Genomic DNA, 21878 nt, shown 5'->3' with positions numbered 1-21878 from the left:
CATATTCTTTCAGCATTCTTTCGTTGAATGGAATTATTTCACATATGTAAGAACTTTTAAGAACAATGCAACCTAGACTCAAAAAGATAAAGTCAATATGAGCATGCAGGTATTTATCACAGTTAAATTTCTTTCTAAGACACGCAAACATGGGCTCAGTGATTACTAAGATGACTTTATGCAACAATATATGTGTGTGTATGGGTCTGAGCGTTACTGCTGACCTTTGACCTTCGCGATGACTGTACCAGCCGCTCCCAAGATGTCTACAGAGTTGAGGGTCTGGTGCTTGCCAATGACGGCCTTGAGGACGCGGAGTAACTCCGCCAGACGTTCCTGTACTATCTCTTGAAGACATTCCTCCTGGCTGTCTGTAAAATGGAAATAAACAAATATGATATAGATACCAACAATGAGGAGGCACATGTGATTTACACAGCTAAAGTCTAATTAGTTGTTATAATACATAAAAAAAAAGAACTAAGACCAGGATAGGATTAGCAAAATCTCCATTACTGTACATGTGGAACACTGTATGTTCCAACAACATGCTCAAACTCACCACTATGACATGGCAGATTTTCAGTCACATATTTATTATTAATATTAATAAAAATTAATTCAAGTCAGACATTAATAAGGCTAGCAGCAGACCTGAATTTTTGGGTAGGAGTTTAACCAACTTTCTTAAAAAAAAAAAAAAAAAAAAAAAAGAACTGATGCTGGTGAGATATATATATATATATATATATATATATATATATATATATATATATATATATATATATATATATATATATATATATACACACACACACACACACACACACACACACATATAAACATTATGTAATAAACCTGCATTAGTCGTCTGCCTGTAAATATGTTCTACCAACCATACAGTTGGAAAGCTAATGTTGTGCGAAGGATGTCTGACCTGCAGCAACAAGAAAATTAGAAGAGAACAACACCACTTATGAGTCTTGTTTTTTTCAATCAAGGTTTTTGTATCCATTTATAATCATTTGTGCAGGTCTATAATCACTCAAACATACTGTAACTAACAGGCAAAACCAGTGTGACAAAGAGAGGACAGCTGTCTTACATCAAGACACCAAGTGTGTTTATTACTGATTTTCCAAGCATATCAAGTAATTTAATGCAATGGAGCTGAGTGTTAAATCTGCCTCACTATTCAATACCTAACTTTATTTCAGCACAACAAAGCTCCATTTATTTATTTATTTGTTTTAAAGAGAGCCAATTAGGAAAAGGTCAAAAATGTACAGGATATGTTTTCTCCTACACACATGAGATATCCAGTTTAATCAGTAAAGTCTGAAAGCTGGCACCAGACAATAGGTGAGTTCATGTCTAACTCCCTGTTTTGGAAGAAGCAGGGGCACAGGCCGACAAGTCATCTGTTTCTCATCAAAGCAACCCCAGCAGGCAGAGGGATGAGAGGCTGAATTTACTGGAACATAAAAGGGGATTAAATGGGGGGGGGAACAAAAGCTTTGTTGTGTGAGTGTATGTTAAATCACACCTTTACCATTTTACTACTACCACACACACACACACACACACAGCTTAAAAAAAAACTGACAAGTGCGAATAAAAGGTTTTGAGAACGAAAAACCAGATAATGCAACAGACAGACAATAAAAGTATTTCTTAATCAGTTTCTTCAAACAAATTAGAGCTCGTGCGATACTGACTGTCTGGGGGTGGATCCAATATAGATATTAGGGAGTACAAACTTTACAATGCTGCTGATACATACACATCAATGGTAATGATTGCTAAGTTTTCATTATCAAACCCTTACGACAAAGAAAGGTAATTGCAGATTGATGCTTTACAGGTTAAACGCAAACGCAAAACAACTAACCAGCTAACATCCACTCACTGGCTACTTCATTAGCTACACCTTGCTAGTACTGGGTTGGACCCCCTTTTGCCTTCATACCTGCCTTAATTCTTCATGGCATAGATTCAATAAGGAGTTTGAAACAGTCCCCAGAGATGTTGGTCCATATTGACATGATGGCATCATGCAGTCACCTATTCAACCAGTCTGTCAGTTCTCCTCTGCCCTCTGACATCAACAAGGCATTTTCTTCCACACAACTGCCGCTCACTGGATATCTTCTCTTTTTCAGACCATTCTCTATCCCTAGAGATAGTTGTGTGTGAAAATCCCAGCAGATCAGCAAGTTCTGAAATTGTCAGACCAGCCTGTCTGACACCAACAACCATGCCACATTCAAAGTCACTTAAATGTTCTTCCCCATTCTGATGCGTGGTTTGAACTTCAAGTCATTTTCACCACGTCTAGATGCCTAAATGCATTTGAGTTGCTGCCATGTGATTGGTTAATTAGCCATTGGTGTTAACAAGCAACTGAACAGGCAGAACAATCTGGAGCTTAATGCCCTCAAGACAGTGGAGATGGCTGTTGACTTCTGAAAGAACCCAGTCCTGACCACCGCCATCATCCTGTCTGACTCCCCAGTCACCATTGTGGAGTCCTTCTGCTATCTAGGAATGACCATGCTACGTAGGGATGACCACTAATGTGGGAGCTGAACATCATCTCCCACATCAAGAGAGCACAACAAAGGATGTACGTTCTGAGGCAGCTGAGGAAGTTCATCCTACCAAAAACAATGATGGTGAACTTTTACACTGCCATCATTTAGTCTATCATCTCCTTTATCACCTTCTGATATGCTGCTTCCACTGTTAAGGACAGGAGCAGACTGCAGCGTATCATCCACGCAGCACAGAATGTGCAGTCTGCCATCCCTACAGGACCTTTAAGGCCCCCTGACACGAACATGACTTTTGATTTACGCACTTGCATGCCTGTTGTTGTGGCGATTCCACCTGCTGTGTTCCCAGCTGGACGCTGTTCTTTGTTCCACCACCTGCCACGTGCTCTGCGCTGGACGCTGTGTATATAAAATAATAGTTTCGTGAGGGATTAATAATTTTCTCTGCAAATTGGCCGTTGAAAATGGCTGTAATCGCTTCGTGAATCACAGAGGACTGCTTCAGCTATTCGCGCATGCCTAACAAGCTGCAGAAAGCATTTTGAGCCATCTAAAAAGGTAATTATTTGTCATGTTTACATTGTCATGGCTTGGTAAAACAGTTATGAGTGCAGCTGTTAAAGTGTGTTTTGATGGATTTAACATCTTGTTATCATCGTTCAGACGAGCTGTGCTCTGATGCGACCCGCTGACGTCACCACTAGCTCTCACTTCTTCTTTACTCGACTTGACGAGCTGCACATCGTGTTGGCGATTAGATCGCGCCACGTAGCACAACATTTATGCGTGAAGGATTTTTTTTAACATTTCAAAATGCTCTTTGTGCAACTGCACATGCTGGTGCTCCTCTCAGTCTACACCAGTTAAAGACAAGTTTACTCTCCTGCATGACACAGGTCTTGCAAGTGCATGCATCAAACTCATGCTTGTGTCAGGGGGTGTTTAGACCTCCAGGGCCCTGGGGCAAGGAAGGAAGATTGTGGATGAGCCCTCCCATCCAGGCCACAAACTTTTTGTCACCCTCCCCTCTGGCAGGAGGCTAAGGTCCATCAGGACCAAAACCTCAAGACACAAAAACAGCTTCTTTCCACCCACAGATAGACTCAAACAACGCCAGAGATCTCACTTACCTTGCCTATTTGACTCTTTTACTTCTTACAGAAGTGTTTTTTTTTTCTTTTCTTATTGTTTATGCACCAATAACATCAAATTCCTTGTATGTGCTAACTTACCTGGTAATAAATTTGATTCTGATTTCGAATAATAAAGTGGCCGGTGAGTGTACATCACGTTGCCTTCACTCAGATTAGCAGTCACCGTGCTGCATCACTCAGTATTTGCATAAAATAGACTTCTTGTCTGTTATGGCTCCACCCTGCTGGCGGTATAGCAACCACTTGTCTTGTGTTGTTGTAAAATGCCCACTCTGACATAAAATGAATAGCAGCTGGTCGCTTTACCTCAGTCTCTTATAGCTAATGTGACCAAAGGGTGAGGGGGTACCCAGTCATGCTTGAAAGCATTGCAAACAATGCCGTTGGCGCACTCTCTGGTGGACAAACTACATAACACTATTTCCAACATGCAAAGTGTTTTTTTTTTCTTCATTGTGTAGTCAGTAAACTAAAAGGTTTCACATGGGGCAAGAGACTCACCTGGTCACAGCACCAAAGCAAGAGGTCTTTGACCCTGGAAAAGCTTTGAAGTTCCCCACCTAAGTGACACCAACTGTGGTCATCAGAAAGTACCTCCCCTTCCTTTTAACCCTCCTTTTCAGTTGTGTTCTTCAGGGCAGTTTGGGCCAGTTCTGCAGTGTTTGAAGATTTTTCCTCAAAGACACAGCATAAGAGGGCCCACTGGTAAACACCAACAAGTTCCACTTAGCACGACAAAAATGAAGCTTGACTAAAGATACAAGAGTTATGCAAGTAAGGGATCAATCATTTCCTTTTCCAAGCAAAAAGGGGTGCAAGGTGTGAATAAACAAAGGCCGGGCTGCAGTGGGATGACACGGCCAATACAGCCTTTGTTTTCTGCACTGCCAGCTGTCAAACCCCCCCACACTACCACCACAGTGCACAGTGAAAACACAGGAACAGACTTGCAAAAAACAACAGAACAGCTCTATTAATGTGAAAGATAAGCCACAAAAATCAAACACACAAGAACCTATCTCAGTTCCCATTTGTCCATTACGGGAATTCTAAAGGGCTGCTGTTACCACCACAACTCAGCTGGGATGGAATGGAACATGCAAATTTAAAATAAATAACTAACTAAATAAAAACAGGGTGAAGAGACCCTGAAGTCTTTAGTTCAAAGAAATATCACAAAAATGTGATACGACTGGAAAAAACTAACACCACATTCGGATTCAGCGCCCCACAATGAACCAAAAACCATTGAAAAACTCCATGCAAGAAAATTCATGTTGACCACTGTAATAATAATAATAATAATAATAAATTATTATTATTATTATTATTATTATTATTATTACTTCACCGAGGCGTTGCTAGGCCGGTATTGTAGATTTACGTCGATGCCATCTGGCTATACCCGCCCGCTGTGCGTAAACAAATGACGTCATAGCGCGCAGCCCAAGAACTGTCCGCAGAGGAAAACATAAAAAGGCGAGAAGTGTGTGTGTTGGTCCCAATATGGATATTCCGGATGATTTTCTCATGGATAGTACGACAATGAACAGTGCAGCCAAATCAGCCAGCCTGATGAGGACGCACTGCAGAATTCGGAGAGCAGCGCGCGCCAGCTGACACGACAAAAGTTAAAGTGAGCCAACTTGTTATGTATGCGTTGTTGTGTGGGCCGCTGAAGAGGAGGTACTGCTGGCCCACCACCACCAGAGGGCGCCCTGCCTGGAGTGCGGGCTCCAGGCACCAGAGGGCGCCGCCGCCTCACGGGAGCAGCCTCGGTGACAGCTGTCACCCATCACCTGAGACAGCTGACGGCAATCATCAGTGGGGTATATCAGCAGGACGGCATCTCCACCTCATTGCCGAGATATCGTTTTTACCGGAGAGGTAACGTATTGAAGCTATCAGAGTGTATCTTTTTGGATTGAGCTAGTTATTTGGATTACTGTTCCAACGAGAGGTGGAGGTAACTTTCCTGCTGTTCGGAGTCCTGGGTGCAAACGCGCCCCCATCTGACTGTACTTTGTTTCCTCGCCAGCAGTACCAGGTCCGACACGCGGAGGCAGTGGCCACCTGGGAGTTCGGGACTTGGCGGCTCCAGTATTCCCGGGGTCCTGTGGCGGAGGAAGCCGTCTGGTTCCGGTCTTACCTTGGAGAGGCGTCTCCTATCTTCGAGCCTGCCCACACGACACTTTTGTGAATTGACTGTTGTCCATTTCTGTGATTGGTTGTATTCGTTGTGCACATTCACAACAGTAAAGCGTTGTTATTTGACTTACTCCATTGTCCGTTCATTTGCGCCCCCTGTTGTGGGTCCGTGTTCCTACACTTTCCCAACATGCGTTACGTGTTGTTTATCTCAGTAAAGTGATAATAATACAAATAACATGCTGTTGTCGTGCGGTATGCATTTTCTGAGTCCCTCCGCTCGACCCTCCGTCTCGTCTAACTCGGGCGAATATCGGTCATTTTGGGCGACTGGGCATGAATGTCGGGCCTCTGAAAATGCATACCGCCCTCCAAAAGCATGTTATTGTATTAATATTATGCGGAAATTGGCATGAATTAAAGCTATAGGGCCTTTCAAATTTCACAAAACTGAGAAAATTTAGTTGCTACAGAAATCCAAGCATTATAATGTGGGTTTATTTTTGTAACATGGAAAAATTACAGTTCATTTTAATGAGGAGGACATACGAGGTCTGTGATGAAAAAAGCGGTCCTTTTTATTTTTTTCAAAAAATAAATGGATTTGATTCATATGTTTTTACGTCAGACAAGCTTGAACCCTCGTGCGCATGCGTGAGTTTTTTCACGCGTGTCGGTGACGTCATTCGCCTGTGGGCAGGCCTTGAGTGAGGAGTGCTCCACCCCGCCCGTCGGAATCTCTTTGTCTGAATAACCGCTGCGGACGGCGCGCGTTGCTTTATCAACATTTTTTCTGGACCTGAGAGGGATATCCGAGTGGACACTATTCGAGAAATTAAGCTGGTTTTCGGTGAAAGGTTTAACGGCTGATGAGAGATTATGGGGTGTTTCTGTCGCTGTAAGGACTTCCCACGGAGCTGGACGTCGGCCTGTTTCGACCTGAAAACATTCTAATTTAAGGCTTAATTCACCCAGGACGTCATGAGAGAACAGAGAAGATTCAGAAGAGGCCGGCATGAGGACTTTATGCGGACATTCCACTGTTTAAGGACATTTTTTAATGAAAGACGTGCGCGCAAATTCGCCGAGTCGTTTCCGTGACGACTCGGCAAATCTGTGTGCGCCGCGACAGGAAAAACACCTCCGTGTTGAAAACCATTTGTAAAATTCAGGCGGCTTTTGATGGCTTTCAACAAGTGAGTAACTGAGAAATTGTTTAACAGCTTGGGCATGTTCCAACTTGCCCGTTAAGGTTTCCAACACGGAGGTGTTTTTCCTGTCGCGACCCCCGCGGTCGGGTCCGGCCCGACATGCGACTCTGCCCGCACGTTCTTTCATTACAAAATGTCCGTTAACAATGGAATGTCCGAATAAACTCCTCATGCCGACTTCTTCTGAAAGTTCTCTGTTTTCTGACGACTTACTGGGTCAACAGAGCCTGAAATGTGGAAGTTTTCAACTTTAAACGGCGAGACGCTGCCGCCTCGGAGCGCAGATCGCCATCAGGCGCCGTGGGCCGTCCTTAAAGCGACACTACCAGACCAAAATCTCTCATCAGCCGTTAAAATTTTTACAGAAATTTATCATTTATCGAATGGTGTCCACTCAGTTGTGCCTTACACTTTTTGAAAAAATTTTGATCAAACAAAGCAGCAGTCTCTGAGCCATTCCTAAACAATGAAAAAAAGACGAGAGGGTGGGCCACTCCTCACTCAAAGACTGCCCACAGGCGAATGACGTAACTGACAGGCGTGAAAAAACTCTCGCATGCCCACGAGGGTTCAAGTATGTCTGATGTAATCACACGTGATTCAAATCCATATGGTTTTTGAAAAAAATAATAAGGTCCTTTACTTTTAGCACAGACCTCGTATTTATCTGGGGGGAAATTCCATAGTGAATGTTGTCTTTTCCTTTATCTCTCATCATGCAGACTAATTACAGGAGGAAGTGTGTGTGCACATGTGTGATGTTTTGAGATTACCTGTGACCTATCTTATGTTAGCATCCATAAGATTTCTTGTACAGTGGTCCCTCGCTATAACGCGGTTCACCTTTCGCGGCCTCGCAGTTTCGCAGATTTTTTTTTTGTGCAATTTTGCATGCTTCTTTTTCTTTCTTTTTTTTTTTTTAAACAGCGCTTTCTGTGTCTTTATCAGGCGAGCCGGTTGCGGCACTGGTCGACATCACCGCGATTGCTCTCAATGCCTCCGATGCACTTACTGAGTCTGCGGGCTCGGTAAATGCCACAGCGGGCCACTCACACCACCCCCCTCTCTGCTGTGCGGAGCTGCGGACAACTCTGGCAACAGGTCCAGACACTGTGCTTGCTGTTTTGATGTGGAGCGCTATGGCAGCCTGCAAGGATAGACTTCTTGCGGAAAAATCCACAGCGCCCGCTGCATGGTCTCGGTAACCGCAGCCGCAGAGCTCCGTGGCCATGACTTGGATTCTTTGCAGGTCCCGCATCCGTACCCCCGGAGGCATTGAGCGAAGGGAGAGCACACGCATTGTGTTCTGCGTGTGTCTGTTTATAATCATCTTGAAGAAAAAAAAAAAAGAGAGTGTTTACACAGGAGAGAAAAGTGATAAAATGTTAATGCCTGTTTGAGAAAAGTGTATAAAGTGTGTAGAGATAGGTTTTTACAGCCTTAAAACATCTATAATAATTGTAAAAAAATAACGCTGACTACTTCGTGGATTTCGCCTATTGTGGGTTATTTTTAGAAAGTAACTCCCGCGATAAACGAGGGACCACTGTAATTCACTTCCAAATCTACCAAATGTTGGTGATAGCATCTGATCCCTTGAATTTCATATAATTTATTTCAGTTGTAAGCTACGTTACCTGTAACTAGAACCAATGCCATTAAGAACACTGTCACATTTAGGGGTATGCATGAATGGAATTTATTGCTGGATCACATCAAACTCATTGCAAATGAATGTTTCTTTAAAAACTTCTGAACAGTATTTATCGGTATAAGGAGTAATCTGAGTCAACTCTTTCACTACGCACAGATGATGATTAATTTGATCTGATATGTTTTTGGTTTTGATATGTGATTTTTATTTTCATTTATTTTTATATATATTTTTAAATGTATTTTTGCTTTACTATATCTGTATATCTGTTAGACCCCAGGAAGAGTAGCTGCAGCAAAGCTACAGCTAATGGGGATACAAACAAACAATAAACAATAAACCATGGGAGCTTGGGTTTTAAATGTTATTGTGGTTCGGCCAATTGGATTATTCAGTTTAGTGTCATGCTGTGACTACCATGAGTGAAAAGAGTACTGCTTTTGATGTCTTCCGCCACATCTATGTTTGTGCGTGTGTAAAAATTAAAAGCACCTGCTTGCAGCAGAATGCAGAAAAAACAAAAAGCTGTGTGCAACTGGGGACAGCAGACATTTGCCGTTTGGTACACTTATGTATTTTGGGTCAAGGATGAATGGCACCAAAATGAAACCCTGACAGGGCTAATCTTTTTGGAGATACTAAAAGCAAGAGTGTGTGATTTTATTTAATGAGTTCAATGTAAGCACATAATAAAAATTGTAAATATGTTAAAAATACATAGATGACACAAGAAAGTGAAAATGCTTATTTCCATTGTGGTCCATTTAAAAATCAAATGACAAAATAGAAGTAAAAATAAAATAATAATAATAATAATAATGATAATAGTGTGGAGAACAAGAACCTAAACAATTCATAAATAAAGACAGTAAATTAACATAAAAAAAACTGCATAATTAACAGGAAATAAAAGGGCTGCGTTCCTCTTCTAAACATTGTTGAGGTCTAAGGTTCTAAAAACATTCTGGACTCAAATGCCATTCAAACTCATTATACAAACTTTGCATAACTTATTACCACCCTTGAAAAATGTCACCTACCTATTTTACAAACACTACCCAATCTAGAGCCCGTGGATCCCCACCGGCAATGCACTCGTATGGCTTTAATTCCTAAATGGTTAATAAAATATTTTTGTGAAATCCCATGCATTAAAGGTGAAAGTCTGCACTACAAGAACTTCTTGGTCGTTTCATTTCAACTACACATGGAGGAAAAAAAAGGGTGAAAAAAAGAAAAAGTGTCACTACCCAAATACGTATGACCCTGACTTTTCTCTTTTGTGTGCAAGTATTGAAAATAATGACTAATTAGTCCGACAACATATTTTTGGTGAGTCAGCTTCAGGCAGATTAAACAGAACACAGAAACATGTGTCTAAATGACTCCCTTTCGTTTGTTGTATGGACAGCATTATGCACTTAACAAAGCTCTTTGTGTGGAGTCTCGAGCGCGGCGAGAAGCAATCTAATCCAAGCTGTCAGGTGGCCTGACAGAGGTTACAGCCTCTTCTCCCCCGCTGACAACAACAGGCGCTCAATTGGCTTGCCTGGATCTGCGATGTGCTCAAGATGAAACAAGCCTCTGCAACTCTGATAACACGGTGCTACTTGGGAAACTGCCGCGGGGCTTTCTCCGAGCGCCACAGATGCCCATTTCTCCCACAGCATCCCTCCTCCTCTCGTCTCAAAGGAGGGTGACGAATTCAATCTGGAAGAGCAGATGACTGTCATTTCCTTATGGTATGTATCCATTTGCTTCATTCCAGGATAGTGACAAACTGTTCTCCGAGCTGACTCACCCCCCATTACTCCCCTCCAGATGGAAACTGCCACTTTTTCTCCTTCGCTGTAGATTACACAATTTATGTCCACACTACATTCCTTTCAAAACTCTCTTTGCTCCCACCCTGCAGGAGAAGTGATCATAAAATTGCTGCTCTGCCAACAAGATTCCAAAACATGTGGAATTTGTATTGGTTAAAATTCGATCTCACTCTCTCGCTCCAAACAAATGCAGCAGTGTTTAGTGTCCTCCCTGTCATTCCCAGGCCTTGTTTGGAGACGGAGCAGACTCCAGACATCACACAGACGGTAAACAACGGGCACTCAAACAGCTACCTGCTTTTACCCTGGAAGTGAACTGTAGTTTGTGAGGCCTGGTTTGGATAATTCCTTCACACTTCATTACATGTTTCTGAGACTTCACTGAAAGCACACAAGATGACATTCTTACTGTCTGTCAACATGTGAGCAGACTATTAATTACAGGGTGGTGAAACAAAGCAGGAGGGAAAAAAAACAAAAACAAGAACGATACAGTGCTTTGAAAAAGTATTCAGCCCCTTGGTATTTCACACATCTTAATTTGTTTATGTCATTTCAAATACAAAAAGTAAATCAGGCTTCTCAATATTAAATTTTCTAAAATGATCCTCCTTAAACTCAAACACAAAGCACCTTGATATAAATTAAATAAAAATATAAAAGCCATGATGATGGGTTGCATAAGTAATGGTCCCCTTTGGTATAACACAAATAATCAGCTTTATTGCGAGTTTTCTTCAGACAAGACATCCAGGGGATGGATACATGAACATTTCCAAATCACTGAATATGTCTTGGACTTTATTTACATCAGTTATGAAGAAATACAAACAGTATGACACTCTATGGTAAATCTGTGTGGAGCAGACAGTTCTCAAAAAACTGAGTGACTGTGCAAGAAGGAGAAGAGTGAGGAAAGCCACCAAGACATCCAGACAACCCAGAAGAAGTTATGGACTTATGTGGCTGTGATTAGAGAAATTATGCACAGTGCAAGGTTAAAGTCCAAGACATTCTGCAAATAATGAATGTTTGAGTTCAATGGTACGAATATTTCATGAAGATGGAATTGAACACACCATCCAACGAGGCTCAACGTTCCAGCTTTCACCAAAGTAAATATTCGTTCCATTGAAAAGGATGTAAAAACATTCATTATTTGTTTATATAATGGCTATAATAGACCCTTGTCATTTGATATCATATTAATTTATGAACAACAGAAAAGAAACTTACATTTTTGTGTGCGTCACTGGTGCTTTGACGTCAACAGTCCAACAGAAACTTTAAATAGGAGTCCAAAATTGTTCTCAGTCAACCATGATATTTCCAAAAAAAAAAAAAAAGACTTTGTGTACTTCCTCATTCCAGTGAAAAATCACATCAGAAATTTGTCCAGGTTTTCATCCTAACAGCTCTTCATGCCTCCAGACGGCTTACGGCATAGTTTTTTGTGTGTGTGTGTTAGAAGAATTATCACAGTCAATCAGCTCGTTCAAACTGTCGTCCATCTGCAAAACAAACTCCGCCATGTTTAGCTAAACACTGCCTCCTCTATTGTGTGCGTGGGTTGCAGTGTGCAATGGTACAAAACGTATGGAACCAAATCTGCACATTAAATGGAACCATATTTGCACGCTAAATGCAACGCAACATAAATGGGATGAATAATCCATGTCACATGACGTACAAAGCACCAATCAAATGATAAGGATCCACTAAGCCGTTTCATAAAAAATAATAAAAGACATTATAGCGCATTGGTCTACAACTAATATGCAGCTTTTGGGAACTGATTGTGTCACAACACTACAGCTCTAACCTCAGACTTGACCCCGGGCGCAAGACGTCACATCTTTCTCTGCTGAGTGTCTCAAATACTGCACCTGAAACTTGTCCATTATATCAGCATATTTGGATTGACATGATTCCTAGTCAACATTCTCTTGTAGTTTAGTTGATTTATAATTCAGTGTGATTTGAAGAATAAGTTCAAATTCATATGCGCATGCTTCACATCTTCATGTCAGTTTTTTGGTGGGTGCATTGCAGTGCCGCATGCAGGCCGAGCATATATACTACAGCCTTTTCAGATGTTTTCAGTGATTTCGTGTGTATGCAGAAACGTTGTTGTGTTTACAGAGTACTTGTGGAAAACGACAAAGACAAAAATTTTTCTTTTAATCTTTTTCTTTTAATTAATAGGCCACGGGCCAAAAATAAATGTGGATTTTGATACATTTTATAGAAAATTAACATTCTACAGCTAAAAAGGTTTCAACAAAATTAAAACGTTTCTCTTTAATTTATGAATCACAGAAAGGTTGGGCTTCGGTTTATCCGTGTTTGACAGAGTAAGACTCTCTTCCTGTTAGGGCTGTGACAAACGATTATTTGGATCATTGATGAATCTGATGGGGTTTCGACACAATTAATCGGATTAGCAGGGAATTTTGTAAAAATGTGCCAGGGAAACAATTTTTCTCTCCTTCTATCACTTTATTTAACAACAGAACATTATTTGAAACCTTAAAATACTTGAAAAATCAACAAATTGTCATATGTCCCTTGGCTGTTGAAATATAAAATAATAAAGAATAAAACAGTTTATAATAAAGAACAAAAATAATTATTTCAAATGGCACTGCTTTATCAAAGTGCTGAGTTGCCATAAAAAAACATTGAAACATTAAATGTTATAAAATATATGATGAAAAAAGAGGTATTTTTGTTGCTGCAAATGAGCAATTAGCATAACCAGTTAACCATAAAACCTAAATCAAAAACTGTAGCCTGACTCATTATATGTGCAACATTCTCTGTATAACTTGTAAACTATGTGGTCATTTCACAACGACACATGTGACTTATGTCTCTTTCTCTAAAATTGTATTGTAGCATTATTCGTTATTATTACTATTATTATTGTTGCTATTATTATTAATATATAAAAAAAATAAATTTAAAAATATTATCATTTGTAATACATTTGACTCTTTTATGACAACAAATGCTGAGCCATTAATTATTATACAGAAAACAAATGCACAAACATGCTGAAATGCCAGCAGCTTAATGCTAACTTTAACACTGAAAACTACATAGACATGCTAACACATTAGCATCGGCGCTAGCATAAAATACATCTATCAACTGTTTCAGAAGACCATAACAGGTCAGTTTAACATAAAAAAGGTAAATATTCTTCACAGACATATGCTCTTTAGGGTTTTAGTGCGGAAAAATTAAGATAAAGTGAAATAAAACAAATGAAACCAACGAAGCAGCAGCTCAAAGCACTCCTTCATTGGTTCAAGATTCAAAGCAAAGCTTGGTTGATTATATGGAAGAAACGAAACATTTGCGGTAAAACAAAGTTATTTAGCAACTAATCGATGACTAAATTAGTTGACAACTATTTTAATAATCGATTTTAATCGATTAACTTGATTAGTTTTTTCAGCTCTACTTCCCACTGTATCTCGCTCGACCACCACACGCTCTGACTCTCACTCATTTTCGAAACTTTCTCACTGTTGACGTGAAGAGAAGCAGACAGCAAACCTCCCACAGTGGCGTGGTCTCGCACAGTATAATCAAAATCCACACCTCAGGTCAAATTTACACCATGTATCATACAATCTACCCCAAGAAAATGGGTGGAAATTCCACTTGTACTTTGGAATTTTGCTTAATATTTCTTATAAGTTTGTTAAATCTTACCAGGCAGAAAGACTGACTAATAACTATTTCTTGTGAGCCGTGTATGACTTGTAGCCATGATTTTATATTAGGCAAGAGTGTGAATCACCACCGGGGTGAAACAATGACATCACTTTCTATGAATGTCCTCGCTTTGGCAGTGTCAAATTGCATGAGGTAAAGTGTGAAACAGTCACAAATCTGAGACTTTAAAGAGACAAGTGTATCTGTGCTTACTTCCTCTATGGAGGCAATAATTCACCCATGTCAGTTTGTTGGCTTGTAAGTCCCTTTTAAAACGGATGGGTGTAGCCTGGAAAACACATATTTTGAGGTGTATCATGATACTAAGGCAGAGGCACAGACTTTTTTTTTTTTTTATAAAACAATCATTACAACAGGAAAAGAACTTTTAAAAAACACTATGTTCAAGGTGAACACGCTTTAACATTTGGTTGGCTTTAGTGTGTTTTTCTTTCTGGACCCACTGCTGTAAATTTCAGAAGATCTCTTCTTTCACCAGTAGTGACACCCCTGCTACTGGGAGCTCCGCCGGCCAATCCATCCCCGTCTACGACCAATCTCCTGACAAACAGCGAGAGCCCTTAACCATAAATCCCACCCCAGGAAACGCACCCCAACCACAAGCTTGCACAAAAACATCCTTCAACATCTTAGTGGAAAGTTACTGCCCAACAAATATGCCCATTCTTTAGCTGAAGAGGCAGCAACTCATTAAACTACTATGTGGCGAAGTTCGGCTTTTCTTTCGATTGAAGACACCATTTCAGTTGTCTCAGAAAAATGTGAGTGCTGGGAAGGAAAAACATTTGTGCTGACTACATTTTGCACAGTGGCAACTTAAATGGACAGTAAACATGAGGATGAAAATGCTTTATTCTGCAATAAATGTTCTGCAGAAATATGCCAGCATTTGCTTGAATGCTCTTACTAAAAGGACAGAATCTTGCAGAATTCACCAGCATAGGGTTTAACATTTAGCATTAGGACAAGTGGGTCAATTTTTAGAAGATAGGACTTGTGCTACGTGAGCAAGTAAAAGAAGGTGAAACCAAGTCAAACAGATGCCAATGGCATAACCAGTGGAGATAATTGGTGGGATTATAGTTGGTATGTTCTGGGGATATTTGTATGAAGTAAAAATTCACATGCCTATGTCAATTTTGGTCTTCACATTCATTTAATGCTTTGTAAATGAGACGTGCTTGACTACTAGATGTCACCGCAGTGAGATTGTTCACACCTTGAAAAATATTAAAACTTTCCCTGCTTAGTTAAGTTTATTTGAGTCAGTCTCTGGAATATACCATTTTTTTGCCATTTCTATGCACACTCCAACAACAGTTTCATAAATACGTCACTGCTTGCCTTTTTTGCTGTTATCCCCTGGAGGAGTGTTCCGAACATTCCCCACGGAAACCAAACACAAAGGTGTGCTGCTGCAAGATGCGAACTTGAAAATAACAATGGCGCAGTCCGTATAGCCGAGGTCTGTGTTAATGATGTAGAGAAAATTCAAACCTTGACCACTTTAAATGAAAAATTTCTACTTGTCTGATTCAGACAGCGTAAAGAGCACTCCTGCTGCTCCAACAGCTTTTCTACCTGTCCTGGACAACCACACAAATGTCATTCAGTTCCCATTTCCTGAGTGTTATAAAACCTCTAAAGAACTCTTGCTGGTGGGAAAGACAGTCAACTAGGTGCACAATATTTAATTGTAAATCTCCCCCAATATCTGTAAAAACACATGTATGAAAATTTTGCACCACATACCATTTTGAATGAATAGTTACTCTACAAACAGCACAGTTACAGAACACATAAAACCACACACTTCAGCTGGAGCGCAGCCAGAGTCATGTCAGAAAGACACTGACAGCTGAAATAAGCCACTGCCTGTGCAGCGGAATTAAATCTGAGTCAGCTAAACAAGTTTCCTTTCATTAAGGCATATACTGCCTCCAGGCTCTTATCACACTGTATCGGACAGTATGCAGAACACTCCTTGTAAAATAATGAGTTAAGTCAGTGTTTCAGAGTTGAAAGAACAAGCTGTACAACACACAACAACATATTGGGCAAATTAAATTTTCAGCTTTTATCTCCACAGCTATGTTATTGGTTGTTCTTGCCTAGAGTGGATCTGTTAGAATTCAAATGTAAAACACTTTTCCCCCTTTTCACAATTGAAACTCAAAGGCTGAATAAGTGTGCATGAATCCAGACCTTTTTTGAGCGGAAAAATAAAAAAATAGTAATAATAATTCAAAAAAGAAAGCAAACTCAATTGTTGGTTATTCATCTATCAAAAATGTAGACATCACAAATGGTCAGCACACATTCCTAAAGTTCAAACTTTTCTGGCTCGACAATGAGGGCAAAACAACCATCTGCAACAAAATGGAAACTTTCAATATGCTCTGGGGTGTGACATTTGTGAAATTTATAATTGTTACATTCCTGCGCGGTAACTAAACAACAAACTGACACACAATGTTGAAGTGATACTTGCATATCAGCTTGTGAAAATAAGAAATTGAGCAAAATGTCTGTTTATAAGCTACATCGTGAAAGAAGGGGTTCTTTTCATTATTATTCTGCATTATTAAAGCCAGCATCATTTCCTACAGATGAGGTACAATTCAATTTGTGCAAAATTAAGTACTCTGCATGAGTTTCCTGCTGCAAGCTGCACAACTCTTAAAACATTCTCTCGTAAACATATGCAACCTCTTTTTTTCTAAACAGTATTGGATCATCAGAAATGACTCAATGAAACCATGATCTGACTGTGTTATTATGAAATTAATCTGTTTTGTAGTTAATCTGCCTCACACCTAGCATTATTCTATTGAAGGCACTATAGCTACAAATGAACATTTGTTCTAAGGAATGCAGGGTATGCAGGAGAGCGGGTGGGGGTGGGGGGCAGCATGGCCGTGTGTGTACGAGGAGGAATCCTTTTTCCCCATACTGATTTAAACCAATTACCAAGCCCTTTCTGGAAAGAAATGCACGCACAGGCCACTTTTTTTTTAAAGAAAATATCCTGGCAGTATTATTGTGCAGTTCTTTCATTACACCGGATGCTGAAATGTTATAAAAATGTACAAATGCTCATATACTGTCACTAAATACTTGTAATACTGACAACCCAGCCAAATTCCTGTGACAGAATCGGACTGACAGCTAGGCCACCCTTTAGAACCTTCACAGGATGCAAGCATTTCAGTCTCTAAGGGCGAAAATGTACATCAAAATCTGACGCGAGAAAAATTTACGTAAACAGCACGAGTGGATGTGGTCGGTCTGGTTAACTCAGGCCCACTATTATTAATGCAGATCCTAGTGAGGGTTTCTGTCAACCCAACACGCTGCATGGATCCACTGCATCCAGCTGAATTCTGCAGGGTGCCACGAAAAGACAAAGAGGAATTGTCCCGGAAAAATCTTTCAAAACATTTCAAATTTATCTTTCAGTGAGGAGCTGTGCAACCCCCGCAGAGACGAGCCCTTAGAAACCACATCCCAACAGCTTACATTCTAGAAATAAAAACAACGTGTCAGTATCACACAGTAGAATGAACATTTATCCATCTGAAGCAGAGGCTCAAAGGCTTTACAATGATGCCTCACATACACACTGATGTCAGCCTGCTGCCATGAAATGTCTATTTTGACATATCAACAACTTGCATCTCTCTCTGTATTTCCAGTTTGTGGCACATGAACTTTTTTTTTTTTTTTTAAGACAGAAACATGGTGCTAACCACAGAAGGCAGCATGTCATCAACCAGAAATAATCTTCCACCAGCAGTTTAGTATAGTGTTTCATCACAAAACAGCATAATAAAGGATTATTAACCAAGCGTGAGATCTGTACGGGAAAACATCAGACCAAGGTGTTGACAGTACAGACTGTGCATTATTTTGTATTTAAATTTCTTGCTTAATAAGTGAAATGTTGTGTGTCGCATTGGTTCTTGCTGGGTCCTGCCTCTGAGCTGATTATCACAGCTGTCACTCATCACCTGCAGTATAGCAACCCCGGTTCAACACTTCTGCTTTTGCGAGAAACTTTTTTTTTTTCTTCGCAAGAAACTCTGTCCTCACCTCCAGAGATCCCACACCTCATCAGCTCTGTGGGCTGCCACCTGGCTTCGGACTTCATGCTCTCCTTCTCATCTTAAACAAGATAGATAGCAAATGTGTTACGCTTTCCGGACCGATTGTCATGGCAACCAGTCTGATAAGGGAAAATATCAGACCGGAAATCAACCAGAGCACCCGTAGCATCGCAGCCATATAATGAATTGTATTAAACCTCTTGCTGATCACAGTTAGCTCACTAATTAGCCAAGTGGTTAGTGCACTTGCTTCCAAAAGAGGAAGGGCATCCGATGGAAAATGCATGCCAAAGAAACATGCAGATCCAAACTGGATCTGCTGTGGTGACCAGAGCGTCAAAGAACTTATTTATCTCCATCCCTAGAGTATTTGTTTCACTGATGTAGCAGTTCTTAACGAGGTTCATTTCCAAATATTGTGACTGGGTGTAACCGTGTTTTTCCACTTTTCCTCAGCCACTCTTCAAAAAACACACTTTACACATTTGGTGGCTCTCCTCCTCTAAGCAGCAGGTGTCTTCTTTTTTTTAAGTGACCAAATTATTCTCTCATTCCTTCAAGATTAACAATGCTTTGCTCACTGACTGAACCACGTGGACTGACATCAACTACGCGTATCTAGCTCTTACCCTCAAACAGGAAATCTTCATGGCTTTTGAACCATGGTATATTCAGACTGCAAGACGTACCTACTAGGGACAGTACGACAAGTCCCATCCTCATTCCTAAGTGTCAGGCACATTCTTGTTAAAGGAATATGCCATCGCTGGAACACAACATGATGCAGTAAGGTGACAACCCCATTCCCCACAGTCTTTACACAAACACACACTTAAAATTTACAACAAATTTCTATTTCCTGGTAGGTCAAATATTCAAAACTACATTTTGCAGATTTATTTCTTAAAAAAAAAAAAAAATCACTATTTTTGTTCAGACTTTGGACATTTACAAAGAATGTGATTTGGATGTAACCAGGTAACCTGATGCACCTCAGAAAACCAAATTTGTAGGTTACTTTGTGGACAAGACATACTGTTGTAAAGCAATCTGGTGGGGGACACAACAACACAAAATGATTCATAATAAGTACTGCACAAAGCACACTCCTCGAACACAAAGAAAAAGTACTTCCTGTTCACAATCAGTTTTGTTCATCTGTTGTACTTGCACCAAAAATGAGACAATCAGCAGCAACACATACATTCCTGTATGTGTAGGACATACTTCTCCTTCCATCAGACAACAATCCACAATTCATTAATCCAGCACTGTTACACATCTGTACACAAAAATGTATTTAACCAGCTATTTGTAGGCCAACATTATTAAATACCTACAGTGCAGAATGTTATGTAATGCAGGGAAAACAAAAATAACAAACAAACAAAAAAATCCTGTTAACTAAGCTGTGAGTGATGTACACGTAATTTAAAACCTTTCCAACCACAAGTGTGACAAAAACCCACAAACAGATGCACAATCCATGTGTATTCTTAGACTTAGAGGAAAACTGAAAGCCAAAGCAGATGAGACATTTTCAGCTTCATTTCATTAAAAGACAGTTTTTCTTTGGACAAACAGGCCAAGTGAACATGGTCATAGAAGTCATCTTGTTAAAAAAAGAAGACAAAACCCTCCAGTGATAATAAAAGGTGTCTGCATTTAAGAGATAAACGCTGGTGCTGCTCCACAGATGAGATAATTGCAGTAATTGATGCTGACACTGTCGAACCCGTACTAACATCCAGTCTGAAAAATGGACACAGGGCAGACGGCAGACGTTAAGACGTGTCATGCCACCTGGCCCTGTCTTTAATTTTTCTTGAATGGGTAAACCGAAATGGGTCTTGACAACAGGATGTTATTTTGTCGTAGCACTTGCTTCATGATCGTGGTCGTAGATGGTCCTGCTTTCTGAGACAAGCCTCTTGGACAGCACAGCTTAAAGAATCTTCAGTGATTTTGTGTATTTTAAACTTTCCAACTTCATCTGGAACCCTTAGGTGTGCTGAAACAGGAGAGTATTAAAAAAAACAAACAAAAAAAAAACAAACAAACTATTTATTTATTTATTTTCAGGGTACAAAAATGCAGTTTTTCTATACTAGTTTGGGAGGCGCTATGACTTACAGTGCAACCAGAAAGTATTCACAGTACTTCACATTTTCCACATGTGACAGTGCATGTCACAAGACAAACCAAACATGAAGTCTAAGGAATTGTCTCTAGACCTCCAAGACAGGATTGTCTCCAGGCACAAATTTGGGGAAGGGTACAGAAACATTCCTCTGCGGAGAGAAGAGAACCTTCTAGAAGGACAATCATCTCACCAGCAATCCACCAATCAGGCCTGTATGGTAGAGTGGCCAGATGGAAGCCGCTCCTTAGTAAAAGGCACATGGCAACCCGCCTGGAGTTTGACAAAAGGCACCTGAAGGACTCTCAGTCCAGGAGAAACAAAATTCTCTGGTCTGATGAGACAAAGCTTGAACTCTTTGGCGTGAATGCCAGGCGTCATATTTGGAGGAAACTAGGCACCATCCCTACAGTGCTTCTTTCATTTACAAAACACTGCCTGCCTTAGAAACATTTTGTCTCAAGCTGAGCTGGAACAGATCATCCATGCCTTTATTTCTTCATGTCTTGATTACTGTAATTCACTGCTCCCTACCCTCAGTAAGTCTCCGCTGGACTGCCTACAAATGGTCCAGAATGCGGCTGCAAGGCTCCTTATCACCCTTATCACCTTATCTCTCATGTATCACCCATTTTGTCCTTTTTGCATTAGCTCCCAATTCGGTTCAGACTGCAATTTAAAATATTGGTGACGACTTTTAGAGTTTTGCACACTGTCAGTGCCACTCTACGTTACTGCACCCGTATGTGACAAGCAGGTCTCAGAGGTCCTCAGACCAGAACCTGTTGGTTGTACTAAGGTCAAGGCTGAATACCAAAGGAGAATGCGCATTTGAGACTGGGACTCCCAAACTGTGGAATGCACTGCCACTGCACCTACGTTCCATGGAGTCTGTTGAAACTTTTAAGGAGAAGCTCAAGACCCATCTGTACGGGTTTGCTTTTAACTAGTTCTATGTTATTGCTGTTTTTTTATTTCTATGTTTCTCATATTACTGTAAAGCACTTTGTGATTTTATCTTGAAAGGTGCTATACAAATAGACTTTACTTACTTACACAGTGGTGGCAACATCATGCTGTGGGGATGTTTTTTAACAGTAGGAACTGGGAGACTACTCAGGATTGAGGGAAAGATGAATGCAGCAATGTACACAGACATCCTGGATGAAAACCTGCTCCAGAGCGCTCTTGACCTCAGACTGGGGCGACGGTTCATCTTTCAGCAGGACAATGACCCTAATCACACAGCCAAGATATCAAAGGTGTGGCTTCAGGACAACTCTGTGAATGTCCTTGAGTGGCCCAGCCAGAGCCCAGACCTGAATCCAACTGAACAT

General features: G+C 40.5%; 1 protein-coding gene across 1 annotated transcript in view; it reads right to left on the bottom strand.

Annotated features, from left to right (window-relative positions):
* Positions 1 to 21878, bottom strand: part of LOC117521113 (rho GTPase-activating protein 29-like) — a 75787-nt gene that overhangs the window by 46223 nt on the left and 7686 nt on the right. Inside the window, 1 exon segment of the mRNA XM_034182427.1 lies at positions 225 to 371. Coding sequence (XP_034038318.1) covers positions 225 to 371 — 147 coding nt within the window.

Source organism: Thalassophryne amazonica, chromosome 12 (genome assembly GCF_902500255.1).
Source record: "Thalassophryne amazonica chromosome 12, fThaAma1.1, whole genome shotgun sequence".
In the NCBI taxonomy this organism is placed as follows: Eukaryota; Metazoa; Chordata; class Actinopteri; order Batrachoidiformes; family Batrachoididae; genus Thalassophryne; species Thalassophryne amazonica.
Note: the sequence above shows the minus strand (reverse complement) of the source record. Positions and strands in the feature narration are given on the sequence as shown.